This window comes from Equus caballus, chromosome 12 (assembly GCF_041296265.1).
Source record: "Equus caballus isolate H_3958 breed thoroughbred chromosome 12, TB-T2T, whole genome shotgun sequence".
Classification (NCBI taxonomy): Eukaryota; Metazoa; Chordata; class Mammalia; order Perissodactyla; family Equidae; genus Equus; species Equus caballus.
In genome coordinates, this window is record NC_091695.1 from 12,033,992 (window position 1) to 12,052,866 (window position 18,875).

General features: G+C 44.2%; 2 protein-coding genes across 50 annotated transcripts in view; one reads left to right on the forward strand and one right to left on the reverse strand.

Annotated features, from left to right (window-relative positions):
• The window catches only part of CELF1 (CUGBP Elav-like family member 1), a 67,787-nt gene extending 66,350 nt beyond the window's left edge, over window positions 1–1,437 (reverse strand). For 10 of the 49 annotated variants that reach the window (XM_070228505.1, XM_070228503.1, XM_070228490.1 and 7 more), the window contains exon 1: window positions 1,156–1,310. The gene's annotated coding sequence lies outside the window, so the exon portion shown is untranslated. Of the gene's footprint in view, window positions 1–1,155 lie in introns of all 49 variants that reach the window. The other 39 variants (XM_070228475.1, XM_070228467.1, XM_070228487.1 and 36 more) reach the window with 21 other exon arrangements.
• Window positions 1,438–11,308: 9,871 nt separating this feature from the next.
• PTPMT1 (protein tyrosine phosphatase mitochondrial 1) lies at window positions 11,309–18,741 on the forward strand. The gene is made up of 4 exons (XM_001491245.4): window positions 11,309–13,413; window positions 13,495–13,575; window positions 16,924–17,115; window positions 18,397–18,741. Exons 1-4 carry the CDS (start codon window positions 13,051–13,053, stop codon window positions 18,553–18,555), a joined length of 795 nt encoding a protein of 264 aa, XP_001491295.3. The 5' UTR covers window positions 11,309–13,050; the 3' UTR covers window positions 18,556–18,741.
• The last annotated feature ends 134 nt before the right edge of the window (window positions 18,742–18,875 follow it).

Sequence of the window (18,875 nt, forward strand, 5' to 3'; positions counted from 1 at the left end):
ACAGAAAGAACCCTGGGTGATTCTAAGTGGAGACGCCTTCTCCCTCACAAAAGATTTAAGGAGAAACAAACTTGCATAGCACTCGGAGGGATGCCACACTGGTGGAAAAAGAGCCCACCCGACACTTGAGGAAAAGGGCAAAGAATGCAGTGAAAGCCGCTCCAATCCAGAGAATCAAAGGCGGCGAAAAGACCTTTAAAAGGTGAAGCTCCTATAAAGGACTCATCGGGTATCTGTAACCTCTTTACGCTGCAGACACTATGAAGCAGTCTCGCTACTTAAAACTGTTGGACAGCCTTTCTACTCCAGGGTAGTAACAGCACAGGATTAACTCCGCTGATGAGAAAAAAGATTCCATTTTGCTTAAACAGGCTCCGACCTAAATCTCACCACCTTCCCCTCAACTATGGGGATGAGCCTAAACCAACGAGAAGCTCCTTGGAGCCTGTGCAATCATCTCAGAGAATTAAAACAACATCCTGTCCCAAGGACCACAACCGAGAAACCACCGGCTTTCAAGGCAAAGCCAGGTCCCCTGCGAAGAGAGCTCGTCAATGTGCTCTCGGGGCGAGTTTCCAGCCCAGCTACTAGGCCACGACTGGGTGAGCACCTGATGCGGGGGGAGGGCGAGCCAAGGCCAGAGCGGATCTGGGGCGAGGGACTGGGGGCTCTCGAGGCTCCCGCGGGGAAGCGCTGCCCTCCAGAAGCGGGGGTCCTGGGCGCCCCCCGGGGTGGGCGCTGGAAACACGTGGGGCGATAGGAGCAGGGAAGGGGTGTCCGGGGAGGGCAGGCTGGGTCTGGCACGGAGCTACCCCGGGGCAGGAAACGAAGCCCTCTGAGCCCGGAGACAGAAGGCAAAGGGCGCGGGCAGAGGGGGCAAGGCCACGCGGAGGGCGGGTCTCCCCGGGCGCGGGGGCACGCGCCGGGCGAGCGCGGCGGGACCCGGAGAGCGGGGGACCCCGACACGAGGGAGGAGGTCGCGGAGCTGCCCCGGGGGCGCGGGGAATGGGGAGCGGCCGCGCCCGGAGGGCCCTGTGACCCGCGGCCGCCCGGACCGGACCCGCCCCGCGGCGCCTCCCTCCTGCCTCCCTTCCCTCCCTCGCTCCCGCCCGCCCGTCCGCCCGCGGCCCGTTATCCCGCGGCCGCCGCACTCACCAGCGGCTGCACCTGAGCCCGCCGCTGCCTCAGCTGCTGCCTGCGCCTCCGCAGCCGCCGCCGCCGCCGCCTCGCTGCTGAGGCCGAGTCCCGGGGGAGCCTCCGCGTCCCACCGCCGCCGCCGCCGCTGCCGCCAGAGCAGAACACCCCAAAATGGCGGCACTTCCGGCACCTACCACCGGCGGGGAGGGCCGAGGAGGAGGGGGAGGTGGCGAGGGGGAACGTACCACCGCGGGGCCGCCCGCAGCGCCGAGTGGAGCGGAGCGCCGCGCAGGGGCGGGCGGAGCGCGCGGCGCTGCAGCGCCCCCTCGGGCTGGGGAGTGGAGAAGCAGCCGCGCCGAAGCCCCCGGGGCGGCGGGCGGAACCCTCAGCCCAGGGAGCGGCAGGGACGCCTCTCTTTGTCTCGGCGCTCCACTGGAGGGAAGGGTGGGAAGACCTCAGTCTGCAAATCTGAAGTTCTGGGCCCTGCGGAGCGCAGCCACGGGAGTTCTGAATGACCTCGTGCTCAAGGACCTCTGCTTGGCACGGAATATGCGCATAATAAAATATTTGAGGAATGAATGAAGGAGTGAATGCGATGGTGCTTGGCTAGCGCTGGGCACATGACACACCCTCCTTTCTGCCCCAGCAGACAAGCAACAGGATCTAGGCCTTCTTCCTTCTTTGCTGAAACGCCGAATGTGGGTGCATTGCCCGCTTTCAGAGTTAAGGGAGTGCTTTCTGGTAGGACGATGCGCTGTGTGAACGCACAACCTTGCAAAAATCCCTGCAATGCTTAGGGAGCTCATAAGGGTTAAGACCTGCTTGCCCAGCCCTGCTTCTCCCAGAAAAAAAAATTTTAAACAACCCAGGTTAGGTCCCTAAAGACCTCCTTCAGAGCGACTCAGGAATCCCAGCATCCAGGTGGAATGCAAACAGTATAGTAGTTTGTTTGTTTTTTAAATAGGCCAACGTCGTTTATTGGGCAGGTTCTACACTTTGTGGGACAGTGAAATGCAGACAGAGGAAAAAAACCTAGTTCTGGGAACTTTTGGCCCCAGCAACATGCAAATAACTCATGGGTTTGCAAATGATTTCTCTGTAACATCATCTGGCTTCCCAGAGCAAATAATTCTTATACCCGCAAATACTGATTATACCCTCCCTTACCGCAGAAAAATAAGTGGACTCCCAAGCAGAAGCCTCAAGGGTTTTCCCATGTGTTGGAAGCACTTCTTTCCCCCTTGGGGGGAAAAAAAACTAACCGCAGTTTTTCTGGTCCCATATAGATCAGAACAATTAACCCCTAAATTGTACACTATCATCTTCCCTAATTGTACTGCATAGTTTATCATTTTATATACATTTATAATGTTGATATATGATCCTGTTCTTGTTAATAGTTTCATGTGTAATTTACTGAAAACATCCTATTTTTATAGATCATTATAGCTTATAGAATGTTGTCACCTACATTACCACAATTAATTTTATATTTGTCTCTCAGCTGCCATAGGTTGTGGAAACTTTTTAAACAGAGAATCTGCCTCATTCTTTTGTATGCCATAGAAGCTTCCAGATACATATGTGGCTGGCTTCCTCATCTCCTTCTGGTCTTTACTCAAATGTCACCTTCTCAGTTGGGCCTTTCCTGACCACTCTATTTAAAATTACACATACATACACTCATGCTTCCAATTCCCCTTTCCCGCTTTGTTTTTATCCAAAACACTTATCACCACCTAGCATAATGTATTTTGTACTTCATACTTTACTTATTTTATTTGTAGTCTTTCCCACCAGAAGGTAAACTCTATGAGGATAGAGATTTTGTCTGTTTTATATCCTCAGGGCCTAGAATAATGCCTAACCCATAGTAGGTCCTCAATAAATATTGTTTTTTTAATTTGACTTCCGTATATTGTGAAATGATTACCACAATAAGTTTAATTAACATCGTCTCATATAAATACAAAAAAAGAAAAAGAAAAAAGTGGTTTTTCTCCTTGTGATGAGAACTCTTAGGATCTTCTCTCTTAACAACTTGTAAATACACCACACAGCAGTCATCATGCTGTACATTACATCCCTAGTACTTGTTTATCTTAGAACTGAAAGTCTGTGCCTTGTGACCCCCTTCATCCCATCCCCCCATCAATGAATATTGTTGAATTAATGAATAGGCATGTGAGGTGCCGAGAATGAGAAAAGAGAATGAATTGCTTAGCCTTCAGAAGCTTCCTTGAGCTAAATGCAAGCAGGGAACACCCCTGTCTGGTTATTCTCTTGTCTGTCCAGTGCTTTGCACAGTGTCTGGCTCAACAGATATTTCTTGAAGGAGAACCAGAAACTTTTCCCTATTTTCTCTGCCCCTTGAATTAGGGCTCCCATGGGCAGAGAGGGACTGCCACTCCTCGCAGGGTACTAGTATCCCTTGCTTCTAGTGACCAAGGAAGGCCGCAAGCCATTAGCCCCAACTGGAAGGAAGAGCAATTATATGAAGAACATGAATGGGCTCTTATGACTTCGAAGGGCCTCAAAGCATAGATAAAATACTAAACAGTAAAAGCCTGATGTAAGATGTAAACAAGTATGAGAAGCTTCCTGTTTCATTTTTTGCTTTCCAAATTATGAAGACTTATTTTTAAACAGAGCCAATGTTAACAAGAATGCAGGGAAACACAGCCTCTCCAAGTGCTGGTGGGAGTAAAATTCGGATAGTCTGTCTGGAGAATTTGAAATTTTACATACCTTTCTAGGAACTTATCTTAAGGACATAATCATGGATAAGAGATGTACTGATGTATATGGATCATACCAGTGTTGAAACAGCATAAAATTAGATACAAAAAGAGGTTGATGAAAAAAAGTATGGTAGAGCCGGCCCTGATGGCGTAGTGGTCAATGTCTGGCCATTTCACCAATTCCGTGGCCTGGGTTCACTTCCTGGTTACAGAACCAGACCACGCATCTGTCAGTTGCCATGCTGTGGTGGTGGCTCACAGAGAATAACTAGAAGGACTTATAACTAGGATATACAACCACGCACTGGGGCTTTGGAGAGGAAAAAAAAAGAGGAAGATTGGCAACGGATGTTAGCTCTTTCCCTAAAAAAAAAGTATGGTATAATGCCACAACTAGAAGGACCTGCAACTAGGATATGCAACTATGTACCAAGGGAATTTGGGGAGAGAAAGCAGAAAGAAAAAAAAAAGATTGGCGACAGTTGTTAGCTCAGGTGCCAATCTTTAAAAAAAAAAAGTATGGTATACCTAGAACCTAGAATATTATATATAATTTTCAAATAATGATACAGAAAAATATTTAATTGTGGGAAAATGTTCATAATACATGCTTAGTGAATAAAGCAGGTAACAACTTAACAGGTACAATACGATCCCACCTTTGTTAGAGAGTGTGTTTCTTGAGAGAAAGAGAAACAAAACCAGAGAGAATATTTATTAAAATATTAATAGTGCTCTGCATCCTCACCACCACTTGGTATTATCAGTCCTTTTAATTTGAGTCATTCCGGTAGGAGTGTAGTGGTATTTTATTTTGGTTTAAATTTTTGTTTCCTTCATGGCTAATGATGTTGAGAAACTTTGCATATTTAAGGCTTATTGACCATTTGGATATTTTATGAATTACCTGCTCAAGCCTTTCTCTTTCTCTCTCTCTCTCTTTTTTTTTGCTTTGCAGGAGTTCTTTATATATTTTTGAATACAGGTTCCTTGTCAGATTATGTATATATCTTCTCCCAGTCTTTGGCTTGCCTTTACCCTCTTAGTAGTTTGATGAACAAACATTTTTAATTTTAATAAGGTCCTATTTATTGGTCCTTATTTTATGGTTGGTCATTTCTGAGTTCTATTTAGGAAATCTTTGTTTACCCAGGTCTTGAAAATTTTCTCCTTTATTGTTTTAATCTTTCACATTTAGATCTATGATCCATCTCTAATTTTTGTGTCTGGTATGAGAGAGGGGTCAAATTTCTTTTCTTTTTCTTTCATGTGGATATCCACGCGATCCATCACATTTTAAAAGACCATCTTTTCTATACCAAGATTTGAAGTTGAGCCTTTTTTTTGAACTTGTTGGTAGGAATGAAAATTGATACACCCACTTAGGAAGACTTCATATGCAGTAACGACAAACAACTAAATGGACTGATACCCTATGATGCGGCAATTCTGTTCCCAATAGAAATGAGTACTTATTTCCACCGAAAGAATGGTTTGTAGCACTTTTATTAATAATAGCCTATGGGGCCGGCCCCATGGTGCAGCAGTTAAGTTTACACGTTCCGTTTCTCAGCGGCCTGGGGTTCACTGGTTCAGATCCCCGGTGCGGACATGGCACCGCTTGGCACACCATGCTGTGGTAGGCATCCCACATATAAAGTAGAGCAAGATGGGCATGGATGTTAGCTCAGGGCCAGTCTTCCTCAGCAAAAAGAGGAGGATTGGCAGCAGATGTTAGCTCAGGGCTAATCTTCCTCAAAAAAAAAAATAATAATAATAGCCTAAACAGGAAATGGTAGATAAATTATGGAACATACTTATAATGGACTACTTGTATAGCAATGAAAAGGAACAAATTGCTACTACATGTAACAACATGGAAGAATTGCACAGACACAATATTGAGCAAAACAAGCTAGAAGAAAAACAGCATATATTGCATAATTAAGTCTGAGAACAGGCAAAAATTGTAAGAAAAGTCAGAATCAAGGTTACTTTTGTGAGGGAGAAGGGATTGACTTTTGACCAGGGGGAGCACGAGGGAGCTTTTGGGAGTATTGGAATGTTTTCTGTCTTAGTCTGGGTGCTAGTCGCAGGAGTGTCTAGATATGTAAAATTTATCAAGCTGGACACTCAGAGTTTGTGCACTGTCTGTAGCCAGGAAGAATAACAGCAAACAACCCGTTAGACAAATGGGCAAAGGAAATGAACATGAAATTCATAGGAAGAATATGAATGCCCAATTAACTTAAGATGGTCAATCTCAGCTCACAAATACTTAAAGATATTCAAATTAAAACAAGGTGGTTTTTTTTTTTTTTTTTTTTTACCGTCAGATTGGGAAATTAAATATTGAAGGTTGATAAAGTTGTGAGAAACAGGTACTCTCAATGAATACAGATATAGCCATATTGGAGGGAAATTTAATAATAGTCATTAAAGTGAAAAATATTCACATCTTGTATATAAAATTCTAGGGGCTGGCCTGGTAGTGCAGTGGTTAAGTCTGCGTGCTCTGCTTTGGCGGCCTGGGGTTTGCCAGTTCAGATCCTGGACACAGACCTACACATTGCTCATCAAGCCATGCTGTGGCAGGCATCCCACACATAAAGTAGAGGAAGATGAGCACAGATGTTAGCTCAGGGCCAATCTTCCTAAGCGAAAAAAAAAAAAAAAGGAGAGGATTGGCAGCAGATGTTAGCTCAGGGCTAATCTTCCTCAAAAATAACTAACTAAATAAATAAATAACTTTTTAGGGGCTGCTCCCATGGTCGAGTGGTTAAGTTCACGTACTCTGCTTCGGCGGCACAGGGTTTTGCCAGTTCTAATCCTGGGCACGGACATGGCACCGCTCATCAAGCCATGCTGAGGTGGCATCCCACATGCCACAATTAGAAGGACCCACGACTACAAATACGCAACTATGTACCAGGGGGCTTTGGGAGAAAAAAATCTTAAAAATAAATAAATAAAATTTTAGAAAATTCTAATTAATCTATAGTGAATTGGCGGGTGCTAGGGGTGGTGGGGTGTGGGAGGAAAGAGGTGGGGCAGGAAGGGGTTACAAAGGGGCATGAGAAAACTTTTGGGGGTGATGGATATGTTCCATTATCTTCATTGTGGTGATCGTTTCACAAGTATACACATATGTCAAAATGTATTAAAGTGTATACTTTAAATATGGATAGTTTAGTGTATGTCAATTATACTCAACAAAGCTATAAAAAATTTTCCATGACCCTCTTATAAAGATGCTCATATCCTTTAATATAGCAATTGTATTTCTAGAAATGTTTCCTTCAGAAGCACAAGTGGGCGAAGCATGTACAAGGGCATTTTCCACACCATTCTTTGATTCAGCAACTAGTATTTACTGAATGCCAACTATGTCAGGCACTGGGCTAGACAATGCGGTTATAGGCATGAATAAGACAGACAAGGTCTCTGCCCTTATGGAACTGACTATATTTGTTATTGGTAAAAAAAAACAAGCAAAAAATAGAAGCTACCTAGTTGGGTTCTCTATCCATCAATAGGGAAATAGTTGAAGAAATGATGGTACAATTACTTGTTAGCATATCGAAAGCTATTAGGAAAATATATATATAATTTTAAAATATATATATATATATATACACATGGAAAGATGCTCAAAATACATGGTTAAGTGTCAAAAACCAAGTTAAAAAATTCTCACTGTTGCTTTTAAGAAAAAGACAGATACATATATATGTGTATACATGTCAATTCTTCCTTGTTAACAACTAAGAGAAGAGATGTAGTCCCTTGTAGGAGGGAAATGTGGCGAGACTTGGGCGTAGGAAGGAATGGTGAGAGACAAAAACGTTCTGGCAGCATTTGAATCCCCGGCTCCCCTGGCGTCTGTCGTCATCTGCCCGCTTGCCCTTTCCGAGGCATGTTATATAAGTCAGTAGATCATCCTTTTGCCTAGGCTAACAAAGAGTTGAGTTTCACAGCTCGAGTGTTCATCAGTGGATGAATGGGTAAACACAACGTGGTATATACATACAATGGAATATTATTCAGCATTAAAAAGGAAGGAAGTTCTGACCCCTGCTGCAACATGAATGAAACTTGAGAACTTAATGCTAAATAAAGTCAGTCACAAAAGGACAAATACTGTATGATTCCACTTATACGAGGTACCTAGAGTGGTCAAGGTCATCGAGGTGGAAAGGAGAACGGCTTCAGGGAGGGGAGGCTGGGAAGTTGTTTGTTTAATGGGTACAGAATTTCAGTTTACAAAGGTGAAAAAAGTTCTGGAGATGCTTGACGGTGATGGTTTAACAACTATGTGAATGTACTTCATGCCAATGAACTAACGGTACACTTAAAACGGCTAAGATGGCATATTTTATAGTATGTATGTTTTACACACACAAAAAAGTTGGGCCTCACATCGCAACTGACTAATGCACATATATGAGTTAGGATAGGTTAAAACTAATATAACAATCAGACCTAAAATAATTAGCTGAGGGGCTGGCTTGTGGCTGAGTGGTTAAGTTCGCACGCTCCACTTCGGCGGCCCAGGGTTTTGTGGGTTCGGATCCTGGGTGCGGCCCAGCACCACTCATCAAGCCATGCTGAGGCGGCATCCCACATGCCACAACTAGAAGGACCCACAACTAAAATATGCAACTATGTACTGGCGGGCTTTGGGGGGAAGAAGGAGAAAAAATTTAAAAAAAATAATTAGCTGAAATAAAATGGAAGTTTAGTTCTCTCTCCCTTAACAGAATAGGGTAGATGTTCCTAGTTAGTGGGAGGACGAAGAGAGGTAGCCTGTACTCTAAATGATTATTTAGTGACCCTGATTAATGGGGACTCTGCCATCTGTAACCCGTTTCTGCTCGGATGAATCCAGCTATCCTCATCACCATTCCAGCCCACAGAAGAGAAAAAGAGTATGGAGGAGATTCATGGAGGATTATGAACCAGGTCCTCTGGTCCTCTGATGACTTCACACATCACTTCCACTTACATTCCATTGGAGATAACTGAGTCCTATGTCACCTCTAACTATAAGGAACATTGAGCATATGGCTGCTCAGATACTATAGAAGAAGTAGATAAAGAATTTTGATGGATAATTAACAGTCTCTAAAAGAAAAAAACCCCTAGGGGAATATGCCCCTAACTCTGATAGTGATTATCTCTGGAGGTAAGATTATAAGAGACCTTCACTTTTTACACTATATAATTTTGAAGTACTTGCATTTTTTACAACAAGCTTCTGTAACTTTTTTTTTTGGGGGGGGCTGAGATTAGCCCTGAACTAACTGCTACCAATCCTCCTCTTTTTGCTGAGGAAGACTGGCCCTGAGCTAACATCCGTGCCCATCTTCCTCTATTTTATATGTGGAACACCTACCATAGCATGGCTTTTGCCAAGCAGTGCCATGTCCACACCCGGCATCCGAATTGGCGAACCCTGGGCCACCGAAGCAGAACGTATGCACTTAACCGCTGAGCCACCAGGCAGGCCCCGCATCTGTTACTATTATAATCAGAAACTACAAAGTAAAACCAGAGGTGGGGGGAATAACAATAAAAGATTTGACTGCATAAAATCTTAATTGATAAAAACAGGAACGAATCTAAATTTCCACCACAGAAGACTGGGTAAATAAATGATGATATAACATGTAATAGATTATTAGAGAGCAGCAAAAATTACTGAACAATATCTACACAAAACAATGTAGTTGAATCTTTAATGAAAAAGTCATAAAAGACTGCTGTATTTACCATTTTTATTAATCATATATTCATGTGGGAGAAACCATATTATTTTTAATTTTTATTACGAAAATATCTTTTAAAAAGAAGGCAGATGGGCATAATGAATCCCCGTAGAACATTAGTCAGATTCAACAATGATTAATATTTTGCCGTATTTGTCTAATCTGTCTTTTTTTCTTGGTACAGTATTTTGAGGCAAATTCCACATGTCATTTATGTCTGCATACTTTATAGTAAGCACAAGTAAATTTATATTACATTTCCTTACATAGCAACAATGCCATGACCACACTAACAAAATTAACAATAATTCTTTAGAATTATTTCAATCCATAATCAAATGTCTCCAATTGTTTCAAAAAATGACTTTGAATAGCTGATTCATTTGAATCAGGATCCAAATGGTTTGCATGTTACTTCGGATTGTCACGCCTCTAGGACTCCTGGTCTCAGGCAGCTGCTCTCCCATTCTTTTTTTTTTCCCTGCTTTTGACTTGTTGCATAAACTGAGTCAGTTGTTTCTGTAGAATGTCCCACAGTCTGGATTTGTCTGTTGCTCCTCCATGATGACATGTAACTTATCCCTCTATCTCCTATATTTCCTGTGAATGAACGTGAGCTCTTGAGGCCTGGTTAAATTCAGATTCGACTTTTCTGAGTTTGGTGCATCACACTGCATCACATCTGGAGGCCTATCATGTCAGGCTGTCCTGTTTTTAGCAATTTGGAAATTAATCATTGTTTCCGGTGGCCTCAGCCTGATCTTTCTATGGTAAGGTTTCCTATCAGTGTTTCATCGAATGCTTTTATCCATTAATGACCGACCATTGACTGGATCAATTATTTCACTAAGGATTGCAAAACGCAGAGTTTCTAATTCTATCATTCCTTCCACATTTATTAGCTGGAATGCAAAATACTGAGTTTCTAATTTTATTATTCCTTCCAGATTTATTAATAGGAAATCTGCTGTAAAGAAGAACTTTTCCTCACCAACCTCGGATATTGGTTATCCTGAAATACAGTTCATACAGAAAAGGCAAGAGAGGGCAGAGGTCTTCGTCGATACTGTTCACTGACATGTTCCAAGTGCTGGAATATCGTCTGGACTACACAGGCCACTCAATAAATATTTTTGAATTGAATTGAAATCCATACATTGGAATACTATGTAACTCTTAAAAAAATAAATGTACACCTGTCTATACTGACATGGCATAATACTTATATTGTTGAGAGAAAAAAGCAGATTACAGAACAGTGAATACAGGATGAGTGCATTTTTATAAAATATGTATATTTTAAATGTATCAAAAATAGGATGGATTAATGGGTGAATATGTGATAAAACATACAATAAAATGTTAATTGTAGAATTTAGATGGTGGCTATATGGGTTTTTCCTGTTCAATTTATTCAGTTTTCATTTATTTTATTATGAAAATGTTCATCACAAAATGTTGGAACAATATGTGTGTAAAAATCTGTATTTCTGAAGAGTGGGTTTGGGGGTAAGGATGGAAATTTTCAGGTTATATACTTTCTATAAAGCAAAAATTGTAAATGAGCCTTTGACACAGTAATTTCACTTTTAGGAACCCATCCTAATGTAGTAATTCTAAACACTGAAAATAAGTAAATATACCAAAAAATTTTCATGCTGGAAATATTTTATAATAACGAAAATTTGGAAATATCCTGAATGTCTAATAACAGGAAAATGGTCACATTATGGTGTAGTAATTAGGTTCATTATAAATGATAAAGGCAATATAAAAATATCAAAAATGCTTATAGCACAACATTTTTTGTATCACAAATTGCGATACAAAATTTGATTGACATGATTACAATGATTTTTTAAAATGGTACACACAGACCACATAGTGTCACCGTATGACCCCATAATTCCACTCTTTGGCAGATATCCAAGAGGAATGAAAAGATATGTCCACACAAAAACGTGTATATGAATGTTCACATCAGCATTATTCAAAAGAGCCAAAAAGTGGAAACAACCAAAATTTCCATCAATTGATAAGTGGAGAAATAAAACGTGGTATATCCGCACAGTAGAATATTATTTGGCAAAAAAAGAAATACAATACTGATACATGCTACATGGATGAACCTTGAAAACATGCTAAGTAAAAGAAGTCAGACACAAAGACAATATTGTATGATTACATTTGTTTGAAATATCCAGAACAGGCAAATCCACAGAAACAGAAAGTAAATTAGTGGTTGTCTAGGGCTGGGGGGCTGGGAGGAAATAGGGAGTGACTACTAATGAGTATGGGGTTTTTTTGGAGGGGTGGATGATGAAAATGTTCTAAAATCAATCGTGGTGATGGTTGCACAACTCTGTGAACACTAAAAACCATTGAACTGTATGCTGGAAATGGGTGAATTCTATGGTATGTGAATTATATCAATAAAGCTGTTATAAACATTTTTTAAAATGGTACACATAGAAAATTGGAGGATCCCACAACTAGAAGGACCTGCAACTAAGATATACAACTATGTGGGGGGCGGGGGGCAAGGTTTGGGGAGATAAAGCAGAAACGAAAAAAATTGGAGGAAATAAATCAATGTATTTGAGGTAGTAAGGTTATGGGTGAGTAAAGTATATTCTACTTTCCTGGATTTTCCAGTTGTTCTGAGTATGTATTACTTTTATAAGGAGAAAAGAAACCTTTCTTAAGAGCACCAGATGCATGTTTCAGAGACTTAAATGCAAATAACCAGTATTACAACCATTCCTCTTACTTCCTGTAGGTTGTGGGTTTTATATTTAAACTTATAATATTTTTCTTAATGATATATTTTCACAATATATTATAGATATTATATTTATTTATTTGTCACAATAAGTATATACACTGTGGCTTGGTCAGGAGCGAGCCATGAATTCAGGCGGATGGGGCTGTGGCAAGGGCCATATAGACCCAGGTCCCCTGTTTGCCCAGGACCAGCCCCTCTCGACCAAGGTAGCCCCTCTACTTAAAAGAGCAAAGCCCCTTCCACTCTCCGCTCAGGGCTACCCCTACCAGAGTCTCTTCCTGGTCTTGTCTCTTTGATGGGGTCACATCCTCACCTGGGATCACAGGCCCCTCCCTTTGGTCGGGGGTTGAAGAGTGTCACAGGCCCACCGGCCAGGGACAGGGCCCCGCCTCCCTCGGCCTAGGTCATTTCCACACGCAGGGGTCAGAGCCCCCCTCATTTGGGGTCGCAGCCCCCTCCCTCGGGGGGGTGTCGCCGGCCACAGGCAGGGGCCACACTTGGACACGCCTTAAGTCACAGGCCTCTGACCTAAGACGCGCCCTCCCTCGGCGGGGACTCAGTTTCGCGCCCAGGAATCCCTGGTCCCTCCCCCGAGGCCGGCGGCCCCTCCTCCTGAGCCATGGTCCCCGCCGGGGGGGCCCCAGACCGTCCCGCGGCGTGCGGAGGGGCAGGGCCGCAGGTCTCGGCGTCCGCGCCGGACGCCGCCGCCACCTCGCAGCGCTCGCCGCCGTCCGGGTTCTCCTCGTGGCCGCGGGCCGCGAACTCCGGGGCGGGCAGGTCGCCGCTCCGCCAGCTCCGGGGGCGCAGGATGGCGGCCGGCGCGTTCCTGGAGGCCGGCCTGGCCCGGGTGCTCTTCTACCCGACGCTGCTGTACACCGTGTTTCTCGAGAAGATGCCGGGCCGCGCGCACCGCGACTGGTACCACCGCATCGACGCCACCGTGCTGCTGGGCGCGCTGCCGCTGCGGAGCATGACGCGCCGGGTGAGCGGGCCGGGCCTGGGAGCCGGGCGAGCGCCGGCCCGGCCCGGCGGCCCTTTCTGAGCCCCCTCTTTGCCTCGGCAGCTGGTCCAGGACGAGAACGTGCGCGGGGTGATCACCATGAACGAGGAGTATGAGACGAGGTTCCTGTGCAACTCCGCCAAGGTGAGGGGCCGGGGCTCGCCCCCGCCGCCCCGGGCTCGGCTGAACCGGAGGAGGTTGGGCGGGAGGGGGCGCAGCAGGTGACCGTGCCCTAGAGACAGGTGTCCGGGCTTGTGTGCTTCCTCAGGAGGGGGATCTGGTCCTCCAAGCTTAAATGGCTGCGGCTGGAGGTAGAAACTGATGTGAGAGGCGTTTAAAAGTAGAGTTGACAAAGTCTTGATGACTCCTTTGTGCACAAAGGTATTCTTAGTTTCGGTAACTTAAATCGGTAACCAAAATTGAAAGGCAGCTTTTCTATGGCTTGCTGATTTCATTCATTCAACACTTATTGAGCACTAAGTATGGATCAGGCACTGCTTGGGGCGTTCAAGATGAAGGCCCTATAAACTGTAAGAAAAGCTCCCCTCCCCCACTCCCCCTCCCCAGTAAATTTATCATAAAACGACCCGTTGAAAAACTGCATGGGGTTCATTTGGCTCTGATATGAGGGAATTTTTATTTATATGTTAGGGATATAGTGGAACTTATAAGCACTGTCATATAAAGTTCAGGCCTAAAACATAATTTTCATGAAATGTGAATGCTTGCTTGTGGAGCTCTCCACAATGGTTATTAGACATTGCCCTGTCTTCATATTGTCTGACATCTATTAACACTACACAGTTATCTTTCTTGTTTACTGTACTGATATAGCCTGATGAAGATGCTGTTATTTCAATCAGTAGATTTTTGGGAATCTTAAAAATATTTGCGACACATTTAAAAATTTAAAATACATTGATTCGTGATGGCACACATTTTTAAGGAGTGGATAACAGTTCTTTGGATGTCCCAAAGCACTTTGCCACAAGGCCTCAGGAAGTTACTAGGCAAAATGGTAAGTATTCCTTAGTGTGGTCAGCCCTGTGGAGTAAGAGGAGTCACAAAGCGCTTGGTCTCTGGGTGTGAGGCACTGACATTGGTCCCATGGGGCTATGTTATCCCACTAGCCTAGAGACAAGAAATCTCCAAGGCAGTGGTTCCACATTTTAATATGCCTAAGAATGATCTGGCAGTCTTGTTAAAAATAGCAGATTCCTAGGTACAAGCCCCACAGATTCTGACTCAGGAACTTTAGGGTGGAGCCTAGGAATCTCAGTATATTTAGTAAGCTCCCCTGGTGTTTCTGGTGCAATTGATACATAAGCCAGGTGCTGCAAAACTGCTGCTTTTTGTTAATTTCATGAGCAGTATAAAATATTGACCTTCATTGAGAGTCATAAAATCTCTGGTTCCAGCTAAAGAGATTAATAATAAGAGTAGCTGGAACCCATCTGAAGTCTTAAAGCAAAATGTTACCCATTCACCAGAGGCTTTTCTCTTCTTATTCTTTTCTTCTTCTTAAGTGATAGTATTGCACTAACAAAGGTAGGTGCGTTGTTTTAATTTTAAAAATGATAACTTTAGGGGCTGGCCCTGTGGCTGAGTGGTTAAGTTCGCGCACTACGCTGTGGCGGCCCAGGGATTCCCCAGTTTGGATCCTGAGTGCAGACCTAGCACTGCTCATTAAGCCATGCTGAGGCAGCGTCCCACATGCCACAACTAGAAGGACTTGTAACTAGGATATTCAACTATGTACTCGGGCTTTGGGGAGAACGAAAAAGACAAAAATAATAATAAAAAAAATAAAAACAGGGGGCCAGCCCCATGGCTGAGTGGTTTAGTTCATGCGCTCCGATGCAGGTGGCCCAGGGTTTCGTTGGTTTGAATCCTGGGCACGGACATGGCACCGCTCATTGAGCCACGCTGAGGCAGCGTCCCACATACCACAACTAGAAGGACCCACAACTAAGAATATATAACTATGTACCTGGGGGCTTTGGGGAGAAAAAGGAAAAAAAAAAACAGAAACAAAAAAAATAAAAGAATAACTTTGGGGCCTGCCCCGTGGCTGAGTGGTTAAGTTCGCACGCTTCCCTTCAGCGGTCCAGGGTTTCACTGGTTCGGATCCTGGGTGTGGACATGGCACCGCTCATCAAGCCATGCTGAGGTGGCATCCCACATGCCACAACTAGGACCCACAACTAAAAATATGCAACTATGTACCGGGGGGCTTTGGGGAGAAAAAGAAAAAATAAAATCTTTTTAAAAAAAAGGATAACTTTATTTTCTAACTCTCAAAAAAAAAAAGTGGTAAAAAAGAGGAGACCTGTGGATAGAGGAAAAGAAAGCTCTTGCAAAATATGGTAGCCCAAGCTTGCAGCTGGATCACTGCATAGGTCCCAAGATTATGCAAAAACAATTACACAACTTTTGTAGATGAATTTTAAAGATTTTATTTTTTATTTTTCCTTTTTCTCTCCAAAGCCCCCTGGTACACAGTTGTATATTTTTAGTTGTGGGTCCTTCTAGTTGTGGCATGTGGGACGCCACCTTAGCATGGCTTGATGAGCGGTGCCATGTCCGCACCCAGGATTCGAACCAGTGAAACCCTGGGCCGCCGAAGCAGAGCGCATGAACTTAACCACTCGGCCACGGGGCTGGCCCCAGATGAATTTTATACAACTAATATTTTGCAGCTAAAGATTCAAATACCAACGTGTACTTTAAGAACACTTACTTATTGGGGCTGGCCCCGTGGCCGAGTGGTTAAGTTCGCACGCTCCGCTGCAGGCGGCCCAGTGTTTCATTGGTTCGAATCCTGGGTGCGGACATGGCACTGCTCATCAGACCACGCTGAGGCAGCGTCCCACATGCCACAACTAGAAGGACCCACAACGAAATATACAACTATGTACCGGGGGGGCTTTGGGGAGAAAAATAAAATCTTTAAAAGAAAAAGAACACTTATGTTTTGTATTTTATTTTTTATTCTTTTGAGGAAGATTAGCCCTGAGCTAACATCTGCTGCCAATCCTCCTCTTTTTGCTGAGGAAGACTGGCACTGAGCTAACATCCATGCCCATCTTCCTCTACTTTCTATGTGTGACGCCTGCCACAGCGTGGCTTGATGAGCAGTGTGCAGGTCGGGACCGGGATCCCAAGCGGCGAACCCTGGGCCACTGAAGCGGAGAGTGCGAACTTAACTGCTGTGCCAGTGGGCCCGCGCCCAAGAACACTTTAAATCTCGGACATAATTCTACCTCGGCAGCACAGCTGTTTGGTGGAAGACCAACCATGTAGCTGAGCCATCTTAAAGACATTTCTTTTCTGTAAGAAGTTTCTTGTTCAGAAAACGGTAAACAGTCTATTCATGTTGTAGTAAAGCCTGAAGTGTCCTTGTTGCTTCGCTCCGTCTTGGGAGCCCATCTGCATACCACTTACATCAGGCTTTTCTCATTCTTTTTTTTATGTTGGTGGACCTGGTTCCAGGAGTGGAAGAAAGTAGGAGTTGAGCAGCTGCGGCTCAGCACAGTAGACATGACTGGAATCCCAACCTTGGTTAACCTCCGGAAAGGAGTCCAGTTTGCTCTCAAATACCAGTCGCTGGGCCAGTCCGTCTACGTGCATTGTAAGGCTGGGCGCTCCAGAAGTGCCACTATGGTGGCAGCATATCTGATTCAGGTAGGAAAGGTCTTTGGGTCCCATTCACAGCACATCTCCAGAACTTCGGCAGCTTGGTCTGCTGGCGGGCCTTGCTGGGAGGAGCCATGTCCCCAGTTTCAGGCTGCCGGGAGGTGGAAAGCGCTTGAGCTTTGCAGATAAGCTGACTTCTGGCTTTGCCGCTTGCCGGTTGTGTGGCCTTGGGCAAAAGTGGTTTCCTCTCTCTGCCATTCAGTTTCCTCAAACTAAATGTGTTATGAAGCTTGAATAAGAAAGTATGTCAGGCACTGACCTACAGGAGGCACTCAAAAAAATGGAGTTGCAAAGGATGTAAACACCAGCAAAAGGCTAGAAATACTTGTTATAAATTGCGTGTTAGGAAATCTAGTAAATAGTGCTGATCACTTACAGCTCTATACTACTCAGGTTTCTTCACGCATTTCAGGGTCAAGTTCTGGACACTGGCTTCTAGAAACAGAGGTTGCAATGGAATTTTGCCTATCAATTTGTCATGATGGGCAGATGGGATGCTTTTAAACATCTTTAGAAGCAAATACTCTCTAGTCTGTCATTCCCTGTTACACGCTCCAGCTGGACTAATTTTTGTTACCTGTCTGGCCCCTTCAGAGCATTTCCTAAGTCATGTGGATAGTTTAAGGAAAAAGGAAATGGACATAACCAGCCTGGCCTTGTTTGTGTTACCCGGACTGGTGGATATATGATTTAACAATACTAAAGCTTTGGTTATTAGGGCTCTGTTTGCTGGAAACAGGGTCTCAGGAAGATATTTTTGGCTGAGTGAGAATTGAACCAGCAGGCTAGAAATCTCCATTTTCTTGGTTCTTTTGAGTATGAAACCAATAACTATCCTTAGGACACGAAGATAACCCTCCTGTTTTTCTAGCCATGGTGACAAGTTGTATAAAAACATCCACTGTATACTCTTTCAGGAAATTCTTGTAACCAACACTTCCTCTCAGGGCATCTAGTAGGCCCAGGCAGGCTTGAATTTAGGACCTCAGCTTCATGTGTTCAGCCTTCTTTGCCCAGGGTTTGACAAAGCAAGAATTAGATACAGACTGACTTGTCCCCGGGCCTGTTGCCTGATACTGTGGAACTGGCTGGCTGAGGGGTTAAAGTGCTCCCCCATTTATCATATATGGGGCATGGCTTCTAAATCCCCCCAGATGGAGTTTTTTAAGAAATGAAATTCTGGGAGCCCTTTAGCACCTGTTGTTAGGTCAAGGACCCCTCATACCTGCTCCTTTCTTTCTCTGCTCATCTCCCAACCCTGGACTTCAGGTGCACAAGTGGAGTCCAGAGGAGGCTGTAAGAGCCATCACCAAGATCCGGTCACACATCTACATCAGACCTGGGCAGTTTGAAGTTCTCAAAGAGTTCCACAAGGAGATCACTGAAGGGGCAGCAAAGGACGCGGCTCATCACACCTCACAGACGTGAAGTACGTGGAGATGTGGATTCGAAGGAACTCAGGACAACCCTGCTTGCTACAGAATGAACAGGTTTCACAGGATCAAGGGGACTTAAGCCCCGACTTGACATAACAGAAATGTGCTAAGTAATGGATCATTTGCTCCCTTTGTCTTGTTTCATTTTCCTGAAATAACACTGTTGTACGGCTAGAAAGATTTAGTGTGACTTCTGTTCATGGAGTATGGGGATATGGGACAGGGATGAGGGTATTTTTGTGAATAGGGTCAAAGAAACTACCGTGCACTTAACATCATGCCTGATGATATTTAGCACCATAACTCAGAGAC

What these genes read in the sequence shown, in the direction of transcription:
- PTPMT1 (XM_001491245.4), top strand. Translation starts at nt 13,051, where the DNA reads ATGGTCCCCGCCGGGGGGGCCCCAGACCGTCCCGCGGCGTGCGGAGGG. An exon ending in TCCTGTGCAACTCCGCCAAG is followed by an intron (nt 13,576 to 16,923) that starts GTGAGGGGCCGG and finishes ACCTGGTTCCAG; the next exon opens with GAGTGGAAGAAAGTAGGAGT. An exon ending in TGGCAGCATATCTGATTCAG is followed by an intron (nt 17,116 to 18,396) that starts GTAGGAAAGGTC and finishes CCTGGACTTCAG; the next exon opens with GTGCACAAGTGGAGTCCAGA.